This window comes from Nothobranchius furzeri, chromosome 5 (genome assembly GCF_043380555.1).
Source record: "Nothobranchius furzeri strain GRZ-AD chromosome 5, NfurGRZ-RIMD1, whole genome shotgun sequence".
NCBI classification, from domain to species: domain Eukaryota; kingdom Metazoa; phylum Chordata; class Actinopteri; order Cyprinodontiformes; family Nothobranchiidae; genus Nothobranchius; species Nothobranchius furzeri.
Window position 1 is genome coordinate 46,906,827 of NC_091745.1, and position 26,785 is coordinate 46,933,611.

General features: G+C 39.9%; 3 protein-coding genes across 7 annotated transcripts in view; 2 read left to right on the forward strand and 1 right to left on the reverse strand.

Moving 5' to 3' along the window:
- LOC107378775 (exostosin-1b) overlaps positions 1-26,785 on the reverse strand; it is a 61,243-nt gene that overhangs the window by 11,270 nt on the left and 23,188 nt on the right. The window contains exon 2 of the mRNA XM_015949170.3: positions 3,737-3,830. Coding sequence (XP_015804656.3) covers positions 3,737-3,830 — 94 coding nt within the window. The remainder of the gene's footprint in view (positions 1-3,736; positions 3,831-26,785) is intronic.
- Positions 4,451-20,969, forward strand: LOC129152317 (uncharacterized). 4 transcript variants are annotated; one of them, XM_054730002.2, is made up of 12 exons: positions 4,451-10,691; positions 12,488-12,560; positions 13,331-13,358; positions 16,051-16,102; positions 16,741-16,915; positions 17,494-17,836; positions 18,087-18,284; positions 19,061-19,152; positions 19,295-19,668; positions 19,806-19,872; positions 19,996-20,161; positions 20,578-20,969. In XM_054730002.2, exons 4-12 carry the CDS (start codon positions 16,058-16,060, stop codon positions 20,690-20,692), a joined length of 1,575 nt encoding a protein of 524 aa, XP_054585977.2. In that variant the 5' UTR covers positions 4,451-10,691; positions 12,488-12,560; positions 13,331-13,358; positions 16,051-16,057; the 3' UTR covers positions 20,693-20,969. The 4 variants fall into 4 exon arrangements, with proteins under 4 accessions (XP_054585977.2, XP_070406926.1, XP_070406927.1 ...); XM_070550825.1 differs by lacking the exon at positions 16,051-16,102; XM_070550826.1 differs by lacking the exons at positions 16,051-16,102; positions 16,741-16,915 and having other exon boundaries at positions 9,449-10,691.
- On the forward strand, positions 21,081-23,990 carry LOC129156091 (zinc finger BED domain-containing protein 4-like). 2 transcript variants are annotated; one of them, XR_011520497.1, is made up of 5 exons: positions 21,081-21,827; positions 21,952-22,063; positions 22,213-22,352; positions 22,489-23,555; positions 23,660-23,990. XR_011520497.1 is itself a non-coding variant. In XM_070550827.1 (4 exons), the coding sequence occupies exons 1-4, from the start codon at positions 21,675-21,677 to the stop codon at positions 23,266-23,268; spliced, it is 1,185 nt and encodes a 394-aa protein (XP_070406928.1). In that variant the 5' UTR covers positions 21,081-21,674; the 3' UTR covers positions 23,269-23,990. The 2 variants fall into 2 exon arrangements, 1 of the variants encoding a protein (XP_070406928.1); XM_070550827.1 differs by having other exon boundaries at positions 22,489-23,990.

Here is a 26,785-nt window from a genome sequence, read left to right on the forward strand (position 1 = left end):
TCAGACGACAGGATTTGGAGTCTTACTTCCTGATATTTGGCCATCTCTCCTCTGATTGGCTAACAGCAACACAACTCTATCACTGGCTCTGTCTGGTCTGCAATTTTGATGTTTTATCTCTACAAATACCACAAGCCTGGAGGAGTTCTGCTGTGTGGTGGGAGTTACTAACGCTAACAGTAAGCTTCTACTAGCCAAGACGTTCTCCGCTGTTTCCTGTAAAGGGTCAAGATGGGTGAGTCCATGAATGTTAGTGACGGTGTGACGTAGATCTGTTAGGCTTTTTTAATCCTAGAGTTTCAACGTCTGTTTTCTATCACAAGCTAAAGCAGGAGATAGGTGTAGGAGTAGGGCTGTCGCGGTAACCGCAAAAATGAAATATCGCAATATGAAGAAGCCCACCGCGCTGCATCATGGGCCACCGCGATTACTGAACTTGGTTCAACTCAATGATGCATGTTGAGAAGGATGGCTGCACTGGTATCAAAACGAAACGTTACTTCGCTCCTTTGGGAGCACTTTGGTTTTCAGTACGTCAGCTGCTGCGCAGCCAGAGTCCTTGGCCGAGACAGAGCTGCCACCAGCGGCAAAAAAATAATAATAAACGCTCGGAGACCTGCTGAAGTCCCGGACAAGCACTGCTTCTGCAACCGTACTGAAGAGAGTTTGAGCCGAGCTGGAGCTCACTCGCTACCTGCAGGAGGAACGCATCCACCCTGAAGAAAACCCACTGACATGGTGGAGCAACAACCGGGAGAGATTCCCTTTGCTCGCCAGAGTCGCACGCAAGTACGTGAGCGTTAGTGCAACGAGCGCACCATCCGAGAGGGTTTTCAGTGTTGCTGGAAATGTTGCCACCCCTCTCAGATCCTCTCTCAAACCGTATATAGTTATCATGCTGGTTTTCCTTGTAGGTAACAAGGACGTGACCGAGCTATAAAGCACCGTCATTCGTGTGTGTGAAAGTGAAATGATAGTGCGCCCGCCCCCCGGCGCGCGCGCGCGCCCGGTACATGTAATTTTTTATGCTTGATTTTAAACAACTAAACAAAATGGGGACTTGTTTCTTATTTGTTAGATGCTGCAGCCAAATTTGCATTTAAAAGTTTAACCTTCTCCTGAATTTTGTTGTTTTTAAGTTCAGTCGGACTCCGACTGTCGCAGAAACAAACGTTACTGCGATCTGCGTGGTTACTGCCCTTTGATCTGCATTCAGTAAAGTGTTATAAAAGAAGGCACGACAATTTTTAACCTTTTTTAAATGTGTAAACATTATGTTTAGATAGTACTGGAATAAAAAAAAGGGCTGCAAAAATATCGCACACCGCAATATTAAGCCACCCTGAATCACCGCAGGAGGAATTCCTCAACCGCGACAGCCCTATGTAGGAGACTATTTTCATGTTCAGCCTGCATGAAACAATCAGAGTAACCAGTCATTTTCAAGCATAAGTAAAATATGGTTTCTCAGTGAGGCTCAACTTTAAAACAGTTTTCTTCCCTAAAGCATGATTTTCCTGCACTGACTTTTGTGCTTGTGTTTTGTATGTTTAATGTACTTGTGCGTGCGTGTGTGTGTGTGTGTGTGTGTGTGTGTGTGTGTGTATGTGTTGGAAAGGCAGTATCTAGCCAGCAGTGACAAGTTCTGTAATCAGCTAAGCAGGATGCCATTTGCTGATTGATCACCAGCATACATACACGTACATCAGAGCGCCACTGAGCTCGTCTAATCTCCATGTTGTCATTAGCAAAGGTAACAATCTGCTCAAAGGCTGCCACACTTTACCTGCTCCTCTGCTTCCAATCAAGAATCCTATAGACCAATCTTGTCTTTATACAGAAGATCTCACACACGTGCGTGCACACACACACACACACACACACACCACACACACACACACACACACACACACACACACACACACACACACACACACACACACACACACACACACACACACACACACACACACACACACACACACACACACACACAAACACACACACAAACACAAACACACACACAAACACACACACTAATAACACTTTGGCCTCACGTGGGAAAGAGAATATTTTAGTAATTCAGGCTTCTAGCTTGTCACACAACACTTGCATCAATAATGCAAAGGCCAAAAAATGGCCTTCCCATTTCTGGGTGATGCAAATGGTCCTTATTTACACACAGTTTAAATCAGTCCCTGCGCATCCTGTAACATTGATGTCACAGCTAACACACAAGCCATTTCATTTCAGATAGCCCATCTCCAACGAACGTGCACCAGTAGAACAGACCATTTAACAGCAGATCCCAGCTGTTTTGACCCCCTTGAGCTCAGCTAAAAACATGTTTATTGAAAACAGATTGCCCCATTTCTTTCAAAAGAAGGCCTGTGTTTCCTAGCAGAATCAAAGAGAGTAAATTATTAATGAAGAATAAAGAATGAATAAATAATTTAAGAGCAGTACATAATCTTTGTAAAACTGAAGTTTTCTGAGCTGTAAAGGATTATATAGCAGTCAGTATTTCAACAAACATCCTAAATCCTCATAATCAGATCTCAATCCAACAAACATGAAACTAGTCATGAAAAGAGTCATTCACTGGTTGTGGACTTATTACAAGAAACTACATTTATTGGATTAAATAGATTTTTATATTTTATAGGGGTGTTCGACTTAATTAGCCTACCGTTATTATCGTTATTATGTCGGAAATAATCGGCATTGATTTTTACTCTTTCAGCTGCAAAACTTTTACATCCCATGCAAATATTACAGCTCAAACTCTTCAGCTGCTTCTCCTCTCACTGAAAACGTCAACATTTGACAGATCCAAGGTTTATGTTGCTTTGGCACAACTGACCTAACTTAAATTGAAGCAGCTGTCATATTTAGCAAATATGCTAAATTTTTCAGCATACATGATAGAATATATGTGATGTTAGGTACCTAAACTTGTTAACTTTTTCTTTATGAGGGAGGCCCTGCATATATTGGTACTGGTTTATATATCAATAACAGGCCGTTAACATCAAAAATTAGGCATTAGACTATAATGGAATATTAAATATCAGTAACAGAGCCGACCTAAGAGCATCCCTAACATTTATTGTACTTAAACTGTATGAAAACTTTACAGGAACTGTTATTTGAACTGAGTGTGCTGCTTTTTGGCACCATAAACATCTGCAGAAACGGGATGACTGAAGGTAAAAACGAGAACGTTTGAAGTGAAAGAAATCAGAGTTTCAGTGATTTGGATAAAATCAAGACTGAAAGAGAATGAAAAATGAAAAGGAATTTGTGTGAGCAAAACAAAACGGCTGAAGTTTCTTGTTTTCCTCTGGACTATAGCTTGTTCTGCAGAATAAGCATTTTCAGACATGAAGCATTAAAACAAAGAAAGAGGAGAGGACAGAATTTTTGAGTAGATGGACGAGGAAAACAACATGATGGAAGAGAGTGACCGAGTCGGAGGCAGCAAATGAAACAGCTAAAGAGACTCACCGAGGGCTTCACTTTAGCTTTACTGTCCTAGGAACCAAAACGTCTGGGTCGATGCAGAGCAAGATTTCTAGAACCAGACTTGTACATTTTTTTAGCTGATTTTTAAACACTCTTTGCGAACTGTGAGAGTATGCGTTGAGTATAAACCATATACATTGGTGCAAACAGACGATGTGCCTAATAGTGCGGTGCCCTCCTTGGCCGTATCAGCACACTGCTCTGGACTGACCTGCAAAGCCTCCAGGAAACGGAAGGAGCCCAGCCTTCGACCTCGAGGGACCAGACAGAACGTGGAGTTGTACAGCATCTCTCTGTATTCGTACCTACATGACAGAAGAAGACATTAAAGAAAATAGATGACAATGTAATCCATAAATAGCATTAACACTTGAAGCACAAGGAGCAGCATGAGAGTCACCTCCTGGAAAGCAAGAGTATTTTCAGGAAAAATCCAGTCTCCATCCCATCCAATCCAACCCTCAGGCAGCACCTGCCCTGACTAAGGAGCTGCCTGGAATTCCTTCACTGAAGTTATAAATGAATACAAGAGAAACTTGTCCTGCTTGGTTAACAATGGGATTATGTTGTACTAATAAGCAGGATTGGAATACTGAATGTAAATGTTTGCAAGGTGTCATTTAGAGGGACAAACTCATGCTAAATTTTGGAATCCAGTTCAAATTGTGGCCATAATTCCATGAATATAAAGAATGCGTAATGGCAACGTAAGATAAGTTCCTATTTCCTGTTGTACTCTTGGAGCTGTTTCCCTAGCCTCTCCTTTACTTATACAATGATTGCACTTAGTGCCTCACTACTGCAAAACACAACACCCCCTCTTTACACCAGGGTGTCCAAGCTAGTCAAGAGGGCCAAAATCAAATTTAATGTCTTTGTCAGACATAAAAACATGTAAATTTTAAATTTAAACTATGTTAAAATGTTGACTCGTGGCGATTTATTTTTCATTTACACTACTATCTAAATATTTTCTACAGTTTTATTTCTCGTTTTACATGATTATATTTCATTACTTGCTTTGCATGTTCTATATGATTATACTTTAGCATAGTTTTATTATTTAAATTATTTTAATGTCTATATCATTTTATTTATTACTTATTTTCTAATTTTTGTCATTTTTATTAGCTCTTTTATTACATTTTTACTCATTTTAATCCAGTGTTTCCTCTGTGAGGGCCCTCTGCCCCGGGAGCGGTGGTCGACTGTAGCTTCCTGGGCGCTCTATAGGTGGGGGTCTATGCTCCCCCTCCACTGAGCGCCCTGACTTAGTGTGGAAGACCTGATGCTGCCGGGACAGACGGCTCCTCTGATGGCGTTTCCTTGCGTTACCATACTTGGCTCTTCTGGACTCAGCCTAATATAATTTTTACTTGTGTGTGTGTGTGAGTCTGTGTGTGTGTGCGTGTGCTTGCATATGTTTGTTAATGTTTTTAACCTGTTATGGGAATCTGCGGTCATTTTGTAAAGCACTTTGAATCACACTTTGTTTGAAAAGCGCTTTAGAAATAAAATTTGATTGATTGATTGATACTAAAATATGCCCAAAATAGACGTATTTGTCCCTCAGGCCCATCTACCCTGGTGGTTTTGCTGTTTGGTCACAGACTAGATTAGTTTGCTATATATTTTTTCCAAACAGATTACAGTTCAAGCCTTCCGATGATAAATCAGCAGGTGATCTCGCCTTGAAAAAGACAAACAACCAGAAACTGTTCCTGTCTTTAGCAGAGATGTCACAAAGAAATGAACACTGCTCTCAGCACGGTCCAACACTTGCAGGAGAAATGGTTTGTAAACTAAACTGAAAACTTTACCTTTAATTCCTAAAAGCAACATGAGGCATAAACTGAGCAGAGGCACACTGATGAAACTGCAGGGCCCCTGCCTGCAGCGCTCTAAAGCCCGAAATCTATCAACATCGAAGGAGTAGAAGCTAAAAAAACACAAAGCCAGCTCACACAATCATATTTAAAATATACCCAACTGTGGACTGCTCGAGTTGCTCCTTTCCTAAGGAGTGATTTGATTCAGCATTCACAGAGATTACAGACCACCATTAAGCCCAACAAACCAATGATCAAAGCAGAGTTCCTGCACACCTTTAAAAAACGCATGTTTAAATCCATATCAATGAATGTAAAACTCAAATCAATCCCATTTCATGTCAGTGAAACCCCGCAGAAAGCCAGATGTTCCTGCTGTTGCAGACTCGCCTCTACCAGATGGCTGCCTGTAGGCTGGAGCGCTCCCAGGGTAAGCTGCTGCACATCGGGAATCTTCAAACATCGACACAGTTCCGGTACTTTCAGCAGAAACCTTCGCCCTTTCTCACGTTCAGATGTAGGTAATTTTATTAGGACTTGCCATTAAAAACAAACAGTTGTTGGTGAGAAGTCTGTTATGTCTGACAGATGTCGGATGGATGTCAGCAATTAACTTTACACCACATGAGATGATTCCCATATTTTCAAACACCCCAGTATCCAGATGGTTAGCAGTGAGCACAGCAGTTTGATGGCACCAAGCTGATCATCAGAGAGAAGTCACAAAGTAATGAGCTAAAGTAAGTAAGTTTCTTTCCCAATCAGGTTGTACAAACAAACCGAACACTTCAAAACTTTTACTTTTAGATGACTCAGATTTTATTAAGATGATTTAAACACAGAGCAGTCACACAGAAACAACTTAGGATTTCCAATGTCTTCTTTTTTCTTCATCGATATCCGATATACTGATTAAAGTCTGATTTTTACTTCATCAGCTCAGGTGTGGAGCTTGATGAAGATGCTTTTCTCAGACTTTTCTGTTGTCTGGGTAAAGTTCCAAAGCAAATCCCTGCCATGGACCACAGAGGGAGCAGCGCTTTTCTGGGGGTATCCTGCCACCACTGCAGTCACGTCTCTGACTAACGAGTGTATTTATATTGTGTTCATGAATTTCAGACACTTTTACCACAGACACATTTGTCCCTCACTCTCCTCCACCTCATCTTGCAGATACCTTCTTCAAACCCACAGTTCCTGTAATTTCCTTCCGCGAAAAGCAAGTTTGCTGCATATCTTTGTAATTCTTTAGTCTTGGGTGTATAAATGTTCATATCGTCAGACTTTTCGCCAAGACATTCTCCGTTCCGTGTCTGCCGGTAGATATCTTTGGCACTTGTTTTATTTTTCTGAGGAAGAATGGCGGTGCTGTTGACAAATTCAAAGGAAGCAGCATCCTGACCAATCACATGCTTGCGGTCTCTGTCACTTTTGATGAACAGTTATAAAAATCGGGCATCTCTCCGTCACCCTCTGCAGGCTTGCTGAAGAGCCCCTACAATGATGCATCATGGGATTGCCTCTCTCCTCACCCACGCAGATGAAGACGTATAAAGCAGGCTTTAGTCTGAATCTAACCCTAACCTTTGTATACCGATATAGTCTACTCTTATAGACCATAGTACACCTTCAGTTTCTGATACCGGTAAAACCAGATAGCTATACAGACGGGGTTGCTCCTCACAACAAAAACAAAAAAATAACCTAAATCTTTTAAGGTAAACGACATCACATCTTTTATCATGCAAACTTAAACTTTAAAAATGATCTGTGCAAAGCATGACAAACACTTAAACAGTCCCTCACAGTATGTGCATAGTATTTAAAAGTTGTGTCACTTAAATAGGTAAAACAATGAAGCTTTCTGTGGGTCTGAACGCAATGGTTTACTCCAGGAGAAAGCATGTGGTGAACTTTGCTTTATTTGCTGAGGATTTAACCTCAGCCAACTGCTCAATCAGAGCAACCACACTGTTGACGTTCCCTGACCATCGGTAGCTACTAGCCAGGAAGGCAGAGTTTTTATACAACCACTTAGTGTGTGTGGCCTGGGAGTAACAGACTAGTGCTGAGATGAGTAAAGAAGAACTACTGTCTTCTGTGGCAGAGGAAACAAGCTCAAAGAGCATCAGGTTTCCACAGTCAAGAGGACTTAACACTGACAGGCTGCACTAAATGACAGCATTGAGTAAAAAAAAAAAGTAATACCTAAAGTAAATAACTTGCCTGCGTATGGTGTTCACTAGAGAGTTGTTCACAGAACTGGAAGCACATTCAAGTGATTTGTTTGACACGTTGTCAAAAACCAAGATGGAGCAGGATAATTATAGCTTATATGTCCTAATTTAGGGGCTGCATCCTTCCAAGCAGGGTTGGGCGGTAAACTGAAATTTTACAGTTACCAAAGTTTTTGACGTCATTTTGCCCATGTTGGTATGTCAGTTATTAAAAAAATAATTCAATGTGAGCAGGTTGCTCATGTCCATGTCCCTTTAAAAAGCTGAGACACAGACCAGTAGAGTCCTCATCACAGCTAGTCATGTGAAGTCCCGTTACTCTAGTTCAGTTGTCTCTCTTCTTGTTACCAGTCTGGAACCAGGGAAAGACGAAGAAATAGAAAATGATTTAATTGTAGAAGCAGCAGGCTGTTTGCAGTCAGTCGGTTCGCTACTCGCGGCTGTCCGCCGTTACTCGCCATCACGTGCTACAAGTACAAGCAGTAAATTTGGTTGAGGAGAAGCTTGTTTCATCAACCATTAAGCAAAATTAGGGACTCAGCAAGAACAAGACAAGCGTAAACCGTAGGAAGACTGTAGCAACAAGTAGAAGAAGAAGAAGAAGAAAATATCATTTCTATAGAGTCAAGTCAAGGTAACACCTGCAGTACAACCACTCTTCCCAGAGAACCTGAGTACCAGACAACTCCAACGTGACCATATTCACATGATGCAGCTCTTCTGTAAAATCCATCTTTAAAATACAAGAGATTACATCTTCAATAATTTGTGTTTGCAGGAAATTATATATATACTGTATTCTATTTTACTTAATACTTGTTCAGTTGTGCTTAGTTTTTAAATATTAACTAAAAGTACTTGGTAGTCTGTAGAGGTGTGAATCTTCACTTATCTCCCGATTCGATTCGATTACGATTATTGGGTCAACGATTCAATTCGATTCGATATCCCGATGCATCACGATTATTTCATATTGATTTGTTTTCATCGATAAATAGAAGATGTCAGATAATTGCTTTTTTTTTAATCTAAAAAGGAATTGATACAACCTGCCATCCCTCAAAAGCTCTCCATTAACAGGTTAGGACAAAACATTTAAACATTTAAGAAGATTTAACAAAGTAAAACATCTGTTTCCTCGTTCAACACCACACCTCAGGCTGAGAAAACATGCTTTACAAAATCTAAAAAAGTACTGAAAACCCACAGGACACATAATGTAATAATCAAATACATTATGGGTTCATATATGAGTGTTTAATGTCTCTGAGCAGCTCTAGAGTCCAATATTTATGCCACAGTTGAAGGTGTCAGAAATAACACCAAATGAAATGTTTGACTTAGTTTATTTTATTTGAACCCAGTGGTTCATTTCTGAAATGTTGGAGAATGAATCAAGTTCTGTTTGATGCAGAAAACAATAAAACAAATTCCAATAATATTTAAGATGTGTGTTTTATTCTTTCTGATAACACCAGCAGAAGGCTGTGGGCTGGATTAGGATTAAATTACCCAGCTGATGGATCTCTTTCACTAACCAGCTAACTACAAACCTTTCCACTAACCTGTCCTGTGTGACCCTCACCCTTTAACCCTCATGTTCATGCTGTCTCTGAGGAGCAGATAAGAGACAAGCCTCCTGTAACTTAAAATGAACCAAACCTTCCTCCCAGTTTCTCTTTAAGCTGAATTTAACACCAGTTTATCATCATGAAACAAAAGAATAAAGTGGAACAAGAACTTCTATCTTCTATTTCTCTCCTTTTAACTTCTCCGTGTCCCTAAATAAAAGAGACAGACGATCACGTTGCAGCCGCCATCATTGACCCCGCCCCCTCCCCCGAGACCGAATCTCCCAGCATCGCAACACTCGGTCTGACTGAGCGCTTCCAGGAGAAAAAATAATTAAATTATGAAAATAACGCGTGTTTGGAGCATCGGTTTGGAGGGGCGTCCTCGGATCCTCTTGTGTGAGCAGACAGTCTCTCTCTCTCTCTCAGTCGCTGATAGAGCGAGCGGAGCGCGCCGCATGACAACCCGCTCAATTAACATAATTCACGGCCCAAATCCAACAGAACCGGTCGTGATTCGGTTCCGGTTCGGTCTCAGGTTACAACTCAAGCGCTCAGCCCTGCAGTACCACATTAAGGCGGAACCACTTGGTAAATGTGGAGGACGCTCACTCTGACAGATTTGGATGCTGCGCTGGTGCCGCCATTAAAAACAAAACTACATTCCACTATAATCGATTATGGCGTACTCTTCTACGATGCAGAATCGTTTATGTCCGCATCCCGATGCATCGATTATTTGATTATTTTCCTCAGCTCTAGTAGTCTGCAGTTTGTAGTTTTAAGTTGCAATAAAAATAATTGCAATAAATAGATCTAAGGGAATATTACTATAAAACTGGCTGTGGAGTAATAATGTTGCCTCAGACCCATCTTATGGACAACTTTTGTTTTTGTGCATACAGGTAATTATCGACCACACTGTTAGAAATTACCAGCATTTCACATTAATTTAAAGTAATATTTTACAGTAATTTATTGTAATTAAGTTTCCCTGTAATAACCCATTGAATTAATGTAAAAATAAAATATCCTTGGATTTTACAGCATTTAACTCCTATTTTACAGTATAATCTTGCCATGTAAAACCATCTGTAATATTACAACCAGGAATTTTATTTTCACAGCAAAACTGTAAAAAGTGCACTGATTTCACACCATCAAACTGTAACATTACAGTAAAATATTGACTTGGAAGTCACGTGACACAGGCAGCCTATATACTGCCAGAACAATGAATGACGGATGTAACATATAATGTTCATGAAATTTAAAGACATAAAAGTTCAAAGATGAGCTGATTTTTGTTAGGTGGTAAAAGTTATTTTACATTTTGTAGTGGACTACAACTCTTGAGTTGCCTTTTCTGGACAAATGTTGGAGCATTAAACGTTCCAGAAAATTATTGCTTTTTTCCGTCCGGCGGATCCACGGGCAGACTGGAAGGGGAGGAGACTTCCTCTAACCGAACTACTAATTTGAACTGAAGGCGCGAAATCCCTCTTTCCCTTTCTCCGCCGGTGAAGAAGGTGAGCAACTTTGTTTTTACAATGATATTTACTTTTTGTTGAACGTTTATTGCATGCCGCAGATCATATATATTGTCTTTAAAAATGTTGCATCGAAGGCTGCATGTGGAAGTTGGTCTACCAGCTCAGGAACGTTTTTTAAGGGGGAGGGGGGGGGGGGGAGGCGCGGCTATCTATTGTTGATGGAAACAATGGGGGGTTGACAAATGAAACATGATGTGCCGTGAGGCAAAGCGATGTCAGACCCATGATTTACCGCAGAGCGGAGCGGGTGCAGCTTGGAGCACTTCTGACGTGTTGCGCTCCACTTTTGTATGCAAAAACGCTCAAAGATATTGCCAATTAATGCTGCGTTCACACTGGCCATAACGTATACGTCAAACAGCGCGCATAAAGCCCCGTATTTGAAGCCCTATATTTTTTTTACTTTGGCCCTTGTAACGTCTGCCGCTGCCTCAGGAACCCCCCCTGCTGCAGGGGGGAAAGAGCGCGGGAGGGGCTCTCTAAACTTATCCAACACGCAGAGTTCTTCACCAATCTTTTTCCAAACGAAGTCCTAGTTATGCCGATCTGTTTAGGCATGACAGGAGGGGCCATACGGTTCGCGGTGATTGAATACGACGATAAGTTTATGCTCTATGGCTGAAATTCTTAAATGCTTGTTTTTTTTTCATGGAATCTGGCTCGTAGTAGTGATATGACAACAACAGGCGCTCTGATTGGTTGCTGCTTGTAAAGCGACGCAGCTGAACGTTGAAGCTTGAAAAGTATCAAGCTTTGACGGAGCCAACGCTGTTGAATCTCATTGCAGAAAAATAATTAATTGCTGTGCATTCATTTTGCACATGTATAAGATACAGATAATTAATATGGTTAACAGATACAGATAATGCTGTACTCACTCATCCTTAGAAATCTCTGTCAGGGTGTGAACTTTGACTGTACTCATTATCTTATTTAGAATAGAATAGAATAGAATAGAATAGAATAATCCTTTAATAGTCCCACAAGGGGAAATTTGGTTGTGTCAGCAGCAACATCACACATATACAAACAATGCAGGACACAGAACAGAAGCACAGTTATTACATATTTACATCATGGACAATAGTTACCAGTTATTTGATTTGATTGCAAGTATAACCAATGTACTGTCATTTTTGCACACTATAATTAATAATCCAGCTGTCATATCTGCACAATGAATGACTAATATATTATGCACATCAGACTCACTTTGATTATTACTGACTCACCTCGTTTAATCATAACTGAATAATCCCTCTGTTATTTTACACAGATTGGTGTATTTGTGTTTGTAACTACCGACTTCGAGATCACTGCTGCTATTTCCACTATTTATCATCCACATTTTCACTGTTGCCGCCACATTCATCTGGAATTCTCAACCTATTTAGATACTACTCCCAGATATACCCGAGTGCTTTCTTTTCTTAAATACTTGTTTTATTGTTCTTTAACTGCTTCTGCTACTCAACTGCTCATACTTTCATACACACATTTCCTAACTGTGGGACAATGAAGGAATACTTATCTAATCCTTGGCTATGGTTTCCTCTTGCTCTGCAGTCCTTTCAAGATATGTGTGATAAAGTAACTACAGAGTGAAAGGCACTCTGATTAGTTGGCGCTCATAACACTGCGTTTCTTTTTGTTAGCAATGTTTTTTTTAGTATCGGTTATCTACTTATCACTGTTATCTACAACATTCTGACCTAAAATTTGTGTTCTTCACCTTGCTTCCCTGTGTTGACTTGAGTATGCCTGTATTCTAGGTTGGACTGACATCTTGATACTTCTGTACCTGTGTCACACAAATTTGTAGTTCCTGTTGCTGGTGCGACTAAGGTAGTTACTGTTTTAATCATGAGCATTGCTGTTTGTGTTTTATTTCATTTTGATGATGAATAATAATTGTAAAAATTACTGTTTACATTGATAGAAAAATCTCAAAGTGCTACTGAAAACACACACATAAATAAATACAATTGTCTGATGAATTAATGCCTATTCTATGTAATTAATTTTTAAAAATCATTTTACGTATTCAGTCACAACAACCTGGGCAGAGAATTAAACATAAAAATGAAATAAAACTCTTGCGCTTATTTTAAGAGTACTTGATTTGGTTGTTCCTCCACAGCATTGAATGTAAAGACTCATTTCTTTTTGAAAAAAATCTAATAGTCTGATTTGGCTAAGTTATTGGCTTGAGGTTTTGAACTTTTGCCTCGCACAGAATATATTACTTCTCATAGGGAAATAACTGTTAAAAACAAAATAAAAATCTGTAAACGTGGCCCCTCTACTCACTATAGTCAATATATGCCTGTTAATTGTAATGCTAATACATTTTGTAACACATTTTAAAAGATAGCAGGCCACACAGGTGCCTTTATCTATTTTAATATTGCCTATATAAAAATCCGGGCAATGGCCAATACCAAAAAAGGTTAATATATTGGCCTGGTATACCTGTCTGCCTCTACTGCACATTTTATAATTATATGTACACTGTTTTAAACATAGGCTTACTTACAATGATCACAATGTGCATGCAAACTTAAAATTGTATTGTTGGTTGCCTTTGTGTAATTTCTTCTTTATTTTCTTTCTAGATCACCAGAGAGCGAGGCTGACCACACTGTAAGTGACTAGTTGACATGCTTCACAATGTTCAACTGCAAATTGGTTGGGTGTGAGCATGTCTTTAGGAATGTCCATAGCTATGTTCAGCACACCAAACTGCATAGCAATGTCCCCAACTATCAATACCAGTGTGGTGTGCCTGATTGCTCATGGAGGTGCAGAAAACACACGGGACTGCAAATTCATATGTATAGGCAGCATAGGTCTAACCCGCAGACTGCGGGGAGTACACTGCCTGACACGTCAGCCCTACCAACTAATGCACCCTTAAAATGTCTAGTTGAGGTATGTGCATTTAAGTGCAGCACTTTGGCCTCTCTTATTGGGCATTTGAAGAAGCACATAAGTGGAGGATTAGAAACAAGATGTCCATTTAGGGATTGTGATTGCACATTCACAAACGTGTCCAGTTTTGCTTCACATATTTGTAGAAAACATAGGAGTGTTGAGGATTCAGTTTTAAATGATGTTGTTTTAGACAGGTCTATAGCCACAGAGCCATTGCCAGGAACCAGTCAGTCATATTCAGAACCTGCTGAGGAACATAATGAACCACAAATGCCATTAGTTGTAGATGAAAACCTCTTTTTCCAGAACCTTACACTTTTCTACCTAAAAATGCAATCTAAGCTACTCTTGCCAGCAACCACTATTCAGACCATCATTGATGGGTTTCAAAGTGCTCATGAACTTGGCCTGTCAAATTCCCTAAACATTCTAAATGAGAAACTAAAGGAACTCGGAATCCCTCAGGCCACTATAAGCAGCATCATTGAGGAAATGAACAGAGAGGATTTACTCTCACTCTATAACAGGGAAAGGCTCAATACCGATGCAAAGAGGAAGGCTGCTTTTAAAGAATCTTTTAACTATGTTCATCCTGTGCCTTTGCTCTTGGGCAATGATGATGATGACAAGGAGTGTTTTGCTCAGTATATTCCCATGCACGAGACCTTGGTGACACTTTTCAAAAATGAGTCTCTGCGTGAACAGTACACCATGACACGTTCACAGCCATCTGCTGATGCTGTCTATCAGGATGTGAAGGATGGAGAAGGCTTTCAAAGAAATCCAGTGTTGAAAGCTGACCCTTCTTCACTTGGTTTAATACTGTACCAAGATGCTTTCGAGGTTGTCAACCCCCTAGGCTCAGGGAAAAAAAAGCACAAGGTTTTAGCTGTTTACCTGACTCTGACTGACATCTTGCCTTACAACAGATCTTCAATTGATCAGATGCAACTTGTTCTCTTATGTAGGGAACAAGACTTTAAGTATTTTGGGGTAAACAAAGTTTTTGCCCCCCTGATTGAGGACCTCAAAATTCTGGAGCAGAGAGGTATCCTCACATCTGATGGCAATGTACTAAAGGGCTCTTTAGTTGCCATTGCAGGAGACAACCTGGGATCCCATTCTATTGGGGGATTCTTGGAGAACTTCAGTCGGTCTATATGGTTTTGTCGCTACTGTGAGGTGTGTAGAGATGAATTCCTGGCTAACCCTATATTGTGTGGTACAAAAAGAACAGCTCAATCATATGCATGTAACTTGCAAGAACAGAAAACTACTGCCACTGACTCTGTATGTGGCATCAAGTTTGACTCTCCTTTCAATCAGCTTTCACATTTCCATGTTTGCCAGCCTGGCCTACCACCATGTCTAGGCCATGACTTATTTGAGGGAGTCATTGCTTATGACCTGCCCTTATATATTCGCCATTTAGTTGAGGAGAATCATTTCACATACCTGCAGTTAAACAGGTGCAAGAACCAGTTCAGATATGAAGGTAATGATGGTAAGGACAAGCCAGCAGACCTCTCTCCCAGCAGCAACAAGCTAAGTGGACACGCAGTTCAGAACTGGTGTTTCCTTAGACTTCTCCCACTCATGGTGGGTGACAGGATTAAAGATCCCTGCGAAAATGAGGTGTGGCTAATAATTTTGCAGCTCAGGGAGATTGTTGGGCTCATCTGTGCACCGGTGATTACAGAGGGCCAGGTTGCGTATCTTAAAGTCCTCATAGAGGAGTACATAGTCACCAGGACGAGGCTTTTCCCCATTGCTCCCCTCAGACCAAAGCACCATTATCTGTGTCACTATCCATCTCTCATCATTCACTTTGGCCCACTTATACGACTATGGACACTGCGGTTTGAGAGCAAGCACACATTTTTTAAACAGTGTGCCAGAAAATTGCACAATTTCAGGAATTTGTGCAAAACTCTAGCAGAGAGGCACCAACTTCTACAAGCTTACTTAAGTGTGGGAAACTTGTTCCCTCCACTTGTACAAGCAGAAAAGGGGACTTGTTTCCATGTTGAAGATTACAATGACAGGATCAGGGCATCTGTTGCCAGTTGTCCATTCCAGTTACAGTCGGCAGTAGCTTGTAACTGTGTTACAGTCAAAGGCACAGATTACAGAAGGGGGATGTATGTATTATTACAGAACACTGATGATGGGCTTTTCATGGGGAAGATTATGCTCATTATTGTTGAACATAATCTTGTCATTTTTGTCTCCGAGAAACATACTTTTGTAAAGTTATGTGACACAGGCGTGTACTGTGACCAAGGAGTGATCCAAGACAAATATGTGTGCATTAAGCATGAAGATCTCCTCGACTACTATCCCCTTTCAGCATACAACGTGTATGATCAGTCCCTTATTGCTCTCCACCATTCTTTTCCAGAAGCAGTATGAGTAAGGGTGAAAATGAGGATACAGGATATGTGAGGAGAGATGTGAGTAGTAGAGCAGGCTATGTTGTCATAGCTGATATATTTTTTTTTGGGTAGCCTTGAATACATTTGAATCTTTAATAGGTCGGTTTCACGTGAAATTCTCTTTATATTCTATATCCTGTATGCAGGGTAACTAAAAATTATTTGCAAGTAACCATCATAACAGTCAAAATGCCTATTTCTAGTTTTAGTTTTTTGCTAATTCCTAAGTAGTTTCCTGGTCAATAAAACAAAAACTGTCACAAAGTTCAATGTCTATTCTGTCAACACATAAAATACATTTAATTACTTTTCCAATCAAGATGTCCAAAAGTGGAGACAATAGTAAAAAATGGGTGTGATATTGACCTGTAGAAAGGTCTTTCGGCCAATGAAATAATGTGACGCTTTTGTGAATCCAGTCACTTTTTAAAATATTTATCAATAAAAACAGGACAGTTTCTTTTCTGAAATTTCTTACAAAAACAGTTTTCCCCCAAAGATTGTATTGGGACCTGCCCTCCAACTGCATTAGAATTACAGAATGTGAAACCCACCTATTAATTTTTTTTATTGAACAGGCTATAGTAGAAAACATGAATACAGTTTAGGGATGGTAAAAATGCTAAATTACACAACTGAATACTTAATGAAACTAGGTTAAGGAAGCAGTGTGGTCATACTTGCCTGGTCTCCCTGGTGGCCTTCTGACCACCATGCTGGATGGTCTCGGAGTGGACTCTATTGAAGATCTCACCTTGTTGGAGGAAAAGGATCTGGAGAAATACCTCAAACCCATCCAAAGTCGGAAGTTGATGAAGGGAATCAAGGATGGTAATTTCCTCTTTCCACTCTTTGATGTCACTAAACTAGGGCTTTTGAACTTTGACACAAGCTGTACACAATACACATTGTATTAAAAAAATGTAATTGCTTCTCCCTTTGGCTTGAACATTGGCTACTGCATTTTGGTGCAATTGCATGATATTTGTACCATTACACATCACAGGCCTGGTTTCACAGCAACGTTTTGTGGGTTTGGGGATAAAGCCATCTGTGGGACACACTTGGCCAATAGAATGGCGTTATGCTGCGTTCACATCTAGGCTTTTTTGTTGTGCGGTACTTCCGTCTCGACCGCTTGAATGTTCACGCTCCGTTTTCATTCGGCGAGCAGCTGACGACCCCAACAAACGCCGAATGACGTCATACAGAGGCGCGTCTCCCGCCAGCCGAGAGCGGATTGCGACTCGAGGCAGGGCATTACCAGCCAAGAGCGAACACGCGCCCCTCTGTGCCTCCTGGGACAACCCACATTTTACCATTTATCAAACTGTATCTGGGGGCTGGGTTAAGTTTTTCTTTCACCATATTCAGTTCCACTTTAAATAATTTTTCTTTGTGCCCTCTAGGACTTGTTACTCTTAATATGGAGTTGGTCTCTGCTCCTGATCCAAATGCTCTAAATTCCCAAACTCCAAGTTCCCCAAACACAACACTCCAGTCTCCAAATCACCTGTTGTCCAGCCCTCCAAGCACGCCACACGCCTCACAGCCAGGGGTACCATGGCATGTTGACTTTCATCTCAACTTGGACCAGATGTCATCAGCTGTTCGACGTAGAGTGGAAAAACAACAAAGACCATTACCAGACGAAAGAAGGGCCTTCGTGGTTGCGCTTGTGGACCAAATGATGCAGCACGACCAAAACCCATCCAGAGCCATGTGCTACAACGTTGTGAGAAACATTGTCAGGTAAGGATGGGATGATCAGGGAAAGAATTAGCACCTTCTGAAAATTTTAAATGTAAATTGGAAGGAATACATTGTTTTTTTTTTTCTTACTTGAAATATCAAGTGTGCTAAAGCGCATGGCAGGATACACGAAGGTTAAACTTGGTTCTTCAAGTACATGAGTTGTAAATGTCTGTTGTGTAACAATAGTGCAATATTTTCTACTTGACTACTTACTTTCTAATTGTCTATTAATCCCACACATTTTTAGGAGACATCCAAAGTCATTTGCTGACATTGGAAAGTATGGTGATACTACAGGAGATGGCTGCTATTCTCTACTACAGCAAGTGAAAACAAGAGTGGAGTACCACAACAGAACCAAAACTCTTCTTCGACACCGCAGAAAACGCTTCACAGGAATCGCAGGAGAGATCAGACAAGAGAGAGGTCCTGTTGACCAGTACGGGTATGTGGCAATATACATGTAATATCTGTTAACATTTTATCAAAAGCATTGTATATGACCATGAATAAGCCAGAAACGGAACAAAACAAATTTTATTGACATTAACTTAGACCTTTTTCCAGCAAGCATGAGCCAATTTTAAGTGTTGTAAAGACCGCTAACCCAGCAGCAGCTAAATGTATGTGTTGCCCCACCCCGTGTCGAGTTTCCACGTTTTGATCTGGAACCTCTGCTGCAAACAGCGTTGGGAAGGAGGGGGGGCCATCTGGTAGGAAACATTGAGCGGATTGGAGGACCCCTCGAATGTCCGTCTACTTGCTACAATGGTTTGTCTTTAGCCAATCACAGCTAAGTGGTTCCTTTGACTCATTTTTAGAAGAGCGTGACTTAGGCCACCCGTGCCTACAAGGTGGAAGCTCCAATTCTGTTGGCAAAAAAATTTGGCGGTCAGTAGGAATGTTCAAATAGCAGGAAGGAGGAACTAGGAAGAATAACGAATGTTGTGGGGTAGAAAAAAACTATCATAATTTTGAAGAGAAATATCTTTTGAAAGATTTAGGTATCTTTAATATATACACAAACACTGTGGACTGCAGCTTTATTTGGATAAACAACATCAGTGTTTACAACACTTCTACACTGTAACATAACTTCTGTGACATAAGTCTGTTAATGCAGTCACAACTGGGAGTCAAACGGACCCTTTAGTCATTGCTCCAACTTCTGGGCTATAACTGTCCCTAATAGTAGTGTTACCCTGTGATTCCCCTTCTTAGGTGTGTCAGGTGGGGCCCAGTGGATTTCCCAGAGGGGGAGACCGAGGCATCGTTGATGAAGATGAAGAGGGATCTACTGAACATCTACTCAGGCAGGCTTTCTACTGTTGTTTTGGGTTATTTTGTTTGGAGTTTTTTCATTGGTCAAGATCTAAAAACTGTGTGTTCGGCAGCTAACAAGACCAAATTGTTACTTTGGTACTAACAATACATTTTTATTGTCTGTATACACAGAGGAAGGAATGAAAGGGGCGGAGAGAGCAGAACCAATGATGGAAAAGACATATGTCATCCTCCGGCAATACCTTAACAAAATGCCTGCTGCAGCAATGTCTGACATCAAAGAGGAGTGGCCCTTTCTCTTCTCTCAGAAAAGCCTATTCTCACATTTTGCTCTTTTGACGGACATCAACGTCCTTCAGAAACTACAGGCGGCAATAAGTCAACGAGGACAGACCATCCTGGATTACTGTTCAACACTGGACCATCCCAACATCAATGAAGTTATTGTCAACTACGCTCAAGACTCTGATAAGGCTGCCTCCATCCTGCTGGTCCTAATGTTGTACTTCAAAGAGCCAAAAGAATGTTTGGTGCTTGAAGTTGATGTAAGATTTTGTATTAAAAAATTTAAAATGCAATTATTGAATGATTACATTATCAACTGTACGATTTATTAACTTTGACCAATGAGGAATATTTATACTCTATCCTAAATCTATGCTGCTGTGTGATTATGTTACAGCCATGTGCCACTGCCGTGGACATAAGTTCTGCAGAACTTCCCACCAGCCCCTGCTTGATCATTCAAGGTAATATTACTTTGATCCAATATTGACATTTCTGTCTTGATATAACTTGTTTCATTCTTGAAATCTAGATGAATTTTGTAGCTGAAGTAGAAAAAAATGCTCATATCAGTCTTTTCATTTCAGGTGACATGATGAAGCCCTCTGGATGGCTGATATCCATCGAGGGACAGGTCATGATGGGCCCACACCCGTTCTTTTTACATGGTGTAGCTGCATTGTTGAGCTGCTATTACGTCTTCAACATCGAGTATCCTGCCACTGGATCGTTAACACTGGAGTTCATTCAAAGGTATTTTATAAAGATCACATTTAAAGTGACAGTGTGTAGTATTTGTCATTAATTTCTGGAAATATACGTTGAAATGTTTTGCAAAATGAATCAAATGAAGCCCATTCATTGAAAAATACCAGCAACTTTGTGACAAATAACCATAAAAATCAGGTATAAAATACACACGCGAGGGTCCGACTCTCTGGAGGACGCCATGTTGGATTGTATGTTTATTTTGCTGTATTTATGGTTTTGCTGGAGGTTTTTGACTCCTTTGAAAACTGTGCAACAACACTCTTCTTCCTTTTCTTGTGTGTTATTTGGCGGGTGGCACTCAACATAAAAAGATGCATTTTTCACCAATTAATGTTTTGGAGGGTGAACCAGAGTCATTAATCTCATATCAACTGAAACTATCTTTGCTTTTTTAACAGGTGCTTCCTGGGAATCAACCCTGAGAGAGGGTCAAAGACCAAGAAGCGAACAGCAATCAACCCTCGTGTGAGCACTTTTTTTAGGAAGCTCATTGATTTTGAGTGGACATCATAGATTTTTGCAGCAGTACTCAGGCTCAGTTCTTCAGTGTTCGTTTTTTTTTTAGATAAGTTTACGTTAAATGTTTTCCTGTTCTATTGCCCATAATGTTAAAGACTAAGGAGCGCCTGACCCCATTCCCTTCTTCACTGTCTCCTTTCCTCTCGTGTTGTTGTGAGGGCCTCATTCCCTTTTCTCAGTGTTTTTCCTCATTTTAATTTTACAACTTGAAAGATTAATCTTGAATTCTTGGCTGTATAAAATATGTTGAATAAAATTTCTATAAATATGCCATTGGATTAACACTGACTTTACTTTGGCGACGGGGTTGTATTTGTGCAACGGTAGTACATTTAAAGCTAATGGAACCTCAGGATTACTTATTACTGGATTACTTATTACAGTACATTACTGGATTTTTTTTTTTAATTTTCATACATTGTAAATTCACAGTAAATCATTGTGAATTTGTAAATAGTACATACTGTAAAAGTACAGGGCCTTGTTGTAATGAACAGCAAAAGATTGTAATTCCCCAGGAATGTACTGTAATAGAACAGTAAATGCTTTGTCATTAAAGCTGTAAAGTTGCAGTGTACAATTGTGATTTTACAGCAGTACATTATAATATCACAGCAACAAAATTACAGTAAATTGCTGTGAGTGCATGTAACAGTATTTTACTGTGAAAGCACGGCAAAAGTACGGCAAAATTTATCCAGTAAATTATTGTGAATTCACGGTGAAAATTTTAAGAGTGCATTTATCATTATTGAGGTGAAGTCCTCGATATACTGCGATATTGACTTGAAGCCACATCACCTAGTGATGGGACGAACGACACTGGCGCGTCAGCACAGTGTCGACTGCACAAGAGTGAAACCCCGTATCGGTGCGTGTATCGCTTTAAGAAAATATCACGTGACCGACACAGGATTGTGTGTCGTTTGGATGCGCCGCGCCAAATTGTGTTTATAAGGAAGCAAACTGTATCGACATGTTGCGGATTTGTTGGTTAGAGTTTTGCTGTTTGCTGTTTGATTTTGGATTTTTCCTTACCTCACGCTCACTTCTCTCCGCTGACTTCATGGATCGTTCCAAGAAGTTTTCCCCAGTCTGGAATAATTTTGATCTTTTGACGCCAAAAAAGGTAAATTGTTTTCTCCATTTGGCAACGTTTACTGTTATTTCTGTATTGTAAATGTGTTTGTAGTCTTTCTCTGGTAAGAGGCTTAAATTGTTTTCAGATAAATTAACTATTTATTTTATTGTAGGTGAAGTGTCGGCTCTGCTCCACAGAGCTGTCTTACACAAATAAGAGCACTTCATCAATGCTGAGGCATTATAGAGCTCGGCATGGCAACGATGAATTGGTAGATACCCCAGGTATGTTGAAATTATCACCAAAAAATCTGAATTGTCAAAATTAGTCTATTACACACAAAAGGCTTTGTGTGACTCTGTAGTATTGCTTGTAAAATCCTTTTCATAAGCTTTTTAAAGCTTTTAAAAAAGTATTTCCTTTTGGCTTGCAGTTCCTAACAAGCAAGCAGTGGATGATGCTGTGGTTAACATGATCATCAAAGACTGCCAGCCACTCACCATTGTTGAAAATGAGGGATTCAGGGAGCTCCTGAAGCTTATTGCACCCTCATATGTTCTACCAAGCAGGAAGGTATGTTTAAGAAATGTTTGCTTTAATTAATCAACTACTTTCATGGTGTGTGTGTGTGTGTGTGTGTGTGTGTGTGTGTGTGTGTGTGTGTGTTTATGTAACATTGGTATTACAGTATTGGTATGTTTACTTGTAGGTCATCAAGGACTTGGTGAGCCAGAAATATGAAGAGGAAAAGGAGAAAACAAAAAAGGACCTCCAGAGCGTCATTGCTGTTAGTTTAACAGCTGATATGTGGACATCCATTAATATGGAGGCATATCTTGCCGTTACTTGCCACTATGTGGACAAAGAAAGCCATGAACTCTGTTCATCAGTCTTGGGAGTGCAGCATTTCCCTCAGAAACACACTGCAGAAAACATGGCCACAGTTAAAAGGAGCCTCATGGAGGAGTGGGGCATAGCAGGCAAAGTCAGGTGTCTTGTCACTGATGCAGCAGCAAACATGATTGCATGTGCTCGAATGCTGCAAGTACGGCAAACCATTTGCATTGCCCATTCCATAAATTTAATTGTAAGAAAATCATGTGATCAAATCTCAACACTAACAGAACTACGCAACAAAGCACGGCAAATTGTGACATACTTTCGATCAAGCACCATGGCCAAGGAAAAGCTCACTCAAATGCAGCAACAGCTGGGAACACCATTGCATAAATTAATAAATGAGGTGCCGACACGATGGAACAGCACCTACCACATGCTGGAGAGACTGACTGAGCAGAAGGAGGCAGTCTGGGTGTCACTGGCCTCATTAAAAACTGATCTCACTCCACTGACTCCAGAAGAATTTGAAATCATTGAAGAGATGCTCAGGGTGCTTGCTCCTTTTTACCAAGCCACAAGAGAACTCTCTGAGGAAAAAAAGAGTCTCGGGGTCAAAGGTTATTCCATTGATGAGAATGATCCACATTGAGCTTCAACATCAATCTTCAACGGTGACAAAACCCACTGCTAAACAGCTGGCTGAAAATCTGTCAAAGCGGCTAACCGAGTCCATCTGCAACATGGAATCGCTCAGTGTGATGTCACTGGCAACATTGTTGGACCCCAGGTTTAAAACTGCTGGCTTTTTTAGTCCACTGAAAGCAACTGAAGCTGTCAAGAGACTGAAGTCAGAGTGTGCTGCTGAAATGAGGAGCCATGAGCCTGACCCAGCAGTAGAGGAGCCTAGCACTTCACGTGGATCAGAACACAGTTCAGGTATGAAAACACATTTCTTTGTGAATATTTGTTTATTTCTGCGGAAGTTTGTCATGTGATAGTAAACCAATGATTAACAGACTTATTTCCAATTTATTTGTTAGGACACAATCTCTGGAGGCACCTTGATATGGAGGTTGAGGAGAGCAGGATGACCTCTAATACTACAGCCAATTCCATAATTGAAGTCCAACGCTACCTGGCTGAAAGAAATGCACCGAGAACACAAGACCCATTACAATATTGGAAAAATAACCAGAATTTATATCCACACCTTTATCAACTCGCACTTCAATTCTTATGCACACCATCTTCATCTGTACCCTGTGAAAGAGTGTTTTCTAAGGCAGGGGAACTGGTGTCTAAGAGGAGAAATCGCCTTGGAGCAAACACACTGCACAAACTTTTGTTCCTCAATAAAAATGCATAAATGAATCCATATTTAGTCTTTTATTTTGTATGATCTAACACAGAGGTTAACACATTTACATAAGTTAAAACTTTTACTTCTGATTTTTATTAGACACATTCAGATTTAACATGCCAACTCATTGTAACATTTACACAAAGGTTATAAGCAAATGTTAAACTCCTTTCATAAACAACTTAACTTAAATTGAGTAAATTAAATTACATAATGATATATTTTGATTACAGGAAATTAAATTTTGCACACCTGGTGTGGGTTTGCAGCATGTAAGCTTTTCCATCTTATTTACCTGCAATGATTTTAGAAATACTGCAGGTGTCGCTATTGAGTGACCAACACAGTGTCAGTACAGTGCCGACACAGTTTGTCTAGTGTGTCAATACACTCCTTGAGGTATCATCATTCCATCACTAACATCACCTAGCCCTACTTCCAAATCCGTATTTTAAGGCAGATTACGTCACAGCGAAGTCACAAGACTATCCAAATTCAAAGGATGCTCATAATGTGTCCTCAAATGCATCCTTATTTAACACAAATTCCAAAGATGGCTTCAGAGTATCCTTACTTGCCCACCCTATCCCAGGATTAATGAATAAATGGGAGATGACTGTTCTTGTAATAATGGCTGAAAAAGTTTGAGATGATTACGGTTTTAAAAATAAGTAAGTTTGGACTGTTTATTTAATTTTCCTACAATAAATTCAGTCTAAAAAAATTGACTGGCTGAATTTGTCGTAATATATCATATTGTCTCCCTTGTATCGTGATATGTACGTACCACCAGAATTTCACCAACAATAACCCTAATGCAGACTGCACCATTGCTAGCTGACACTTGTTAGATGCTACTGGTTTGTGTGAGTAAATCCTAATGGGTGTTTAGAAAACAAACTGCTTTTTACGTTAAGATGTTTCACATGCACTTTGTATTCTCTCTTCTTTTTATTGGTTCTTCAGGAAACATAATATTACGCAATCGCATGCACGCATACACACACACACGTCTACACTTCAGTTGCCACTCTTTGCTATTAAACGTATTGATTGCAATCGATTTGAATCGAGAATCAATTTGAATCGAGGATCGATTCTTAATCCAATTTTCATCCCGGAAATCTGAACGAAATTAAATTGTGGGTTGTTGTACGAATGACAACTTAAACACACTTTTTAGGTTAATAAACGTGGTTAGAATTAATGAAGTATTGGAATTCTGGAGGAAAAGAAAAAAACTGAAAAAGCTGATTTTGGGAAACAATACATTGGAGATCATATGGCTCCAGAGAGATTGCAGAATAAATAACAAATGTGCTTTTTTATATAGGCCAGGCAAGACAAGATATATCTGGTCCACAGCAGAACTGCCTCACCCACACAGCCTTAGTTTGGACTATTTACATTTTTACCTTCTGGCCAGAGGGACATTAGTGTGAAAAGCAGGACGACCAGACTAAATGGCTCGGTTTCCTGTGACCATCAGTCTCTTGAACTGCTGAACTGAAAAGTCCCTTGTGGACACAATCACTAATCCACCGCTGAATGTTACACATACCAGCTAACGTAGCACAATATCTGCATTAACATGCATAGCCAATGTTCCGTTTATATTTTGGCAGCTTGATTGTATTAGGTATGCTCCTTTTTAATCTTATTTTGTAATTTTTGCATCCATTGTGGGAAACATAGAATTTCTTTGTGGAGGGAAATAGGGCTGGGCGATATGGCCTCAAATCTATATTGCGATATAATCTGAAGCATGTGCAGTAACGATATATATTGCGATATATTTTTTTCCTCTTTATATATGTCAAAATGACATGCTTTTACATATCCTCATGTGGCAAATATATGCGACTTGAGGCATATACAGGGTATATACAGCAATCCTTAAGTAAAATTTACTACTTTTTAATACTTTTTTTTACTACCTTCAGAATTTTTTTTAAAACCGTCACAACACTAAATTGCAAGTGTTAATCAGCGACCTATTTACACATATTTTAACATATATAACATACAAAAAGCATAGACTTAGAGACTCACTGATGTTGACAACGTATTGCGCATATTTATTTTACTTAGAAAATATGCCAGGCACTTCTTTTCAGCGGTTCAGACAGTTGACCACGGGGCCTGAAATGATGCAGAACGACCACTGAATATGACGTCATCATAATGTGACCGGATATGCTAAAGTAGGGTTGCTCAATTATGGCAAAAACAATAATCACGATTATTGTGACTGAAATTGAGATCTCGATTATTTAAGACGATTTTTCAATTTATGTAGATTTTTTTAATTTATTTTTATTCAGTCATAAAACTGCTCAGGGCACAATCAGGGCAAAAATAAACAAGAAACAAGATGATCACTAAAAGAACTCCTGATTCCCAGTATAAAAAGACCAATATACTTATAGCTCATAGTTTATGACCCAAGGGCTGTAGACCTTGGTTTAACTCATTTAAGTCTAACCCGTACAGACCCAAATACCAATATCTTGCAAATACTGACAGCAAGAATTATACAGTGGCATTTATAACAAATAAATGCAAATAAATTGATGTTCACAAAATGTTGCATAACATTTATTGAGTCATGTCAAGGTGCTGCAGGAGAGTGCACTAGCACCGTGTCCTCAGAGAGATTAGTTATTAGTTATCAGCGTGAGGAACTTATTTCTACCTTATTTATAAACTATTTATTTACAAGTCCATCAGTTAATGTAATAATTGTCCCAACCACAGCTGCACCCCCCACCCCCAACCCGGTCTCACAGCAATCGGGGCAAGCTGC

Excerpts from the sequence above, each read along its gene's own strand:
- LOC129152317 (XM_070550824.1), top strand. The coding sequence starts at position 13,386 with ATGTTCAACTGCAAATTGGTTGGGTGTGAGCATGTCTTTAGGAATGTC.
- LOC129156091 (XM_070550827.1), top strand. The coding sequence starts at position 21,675 with ATGTTGCGGATTTGTTGGTTAGAGTTTTGCTGTTTGCTGTTTGATTTT. Across the intron at positions 22,064-22,212 it reads TGAATTGGTAGATACCCCAG|TTCCTAACAAGCAAGCAGTG; the intron begins GTATGTTGAAAT and ends TTTGGCTTGCAG. Across the intron at positions 22,353-22,488 it reads ATGTTCTACCAAGCAGGAAG|GTCATCAAGGACTTGGTGAG; the intron begins GTATGTTTAAGA and ends GTTTACTTGTAG.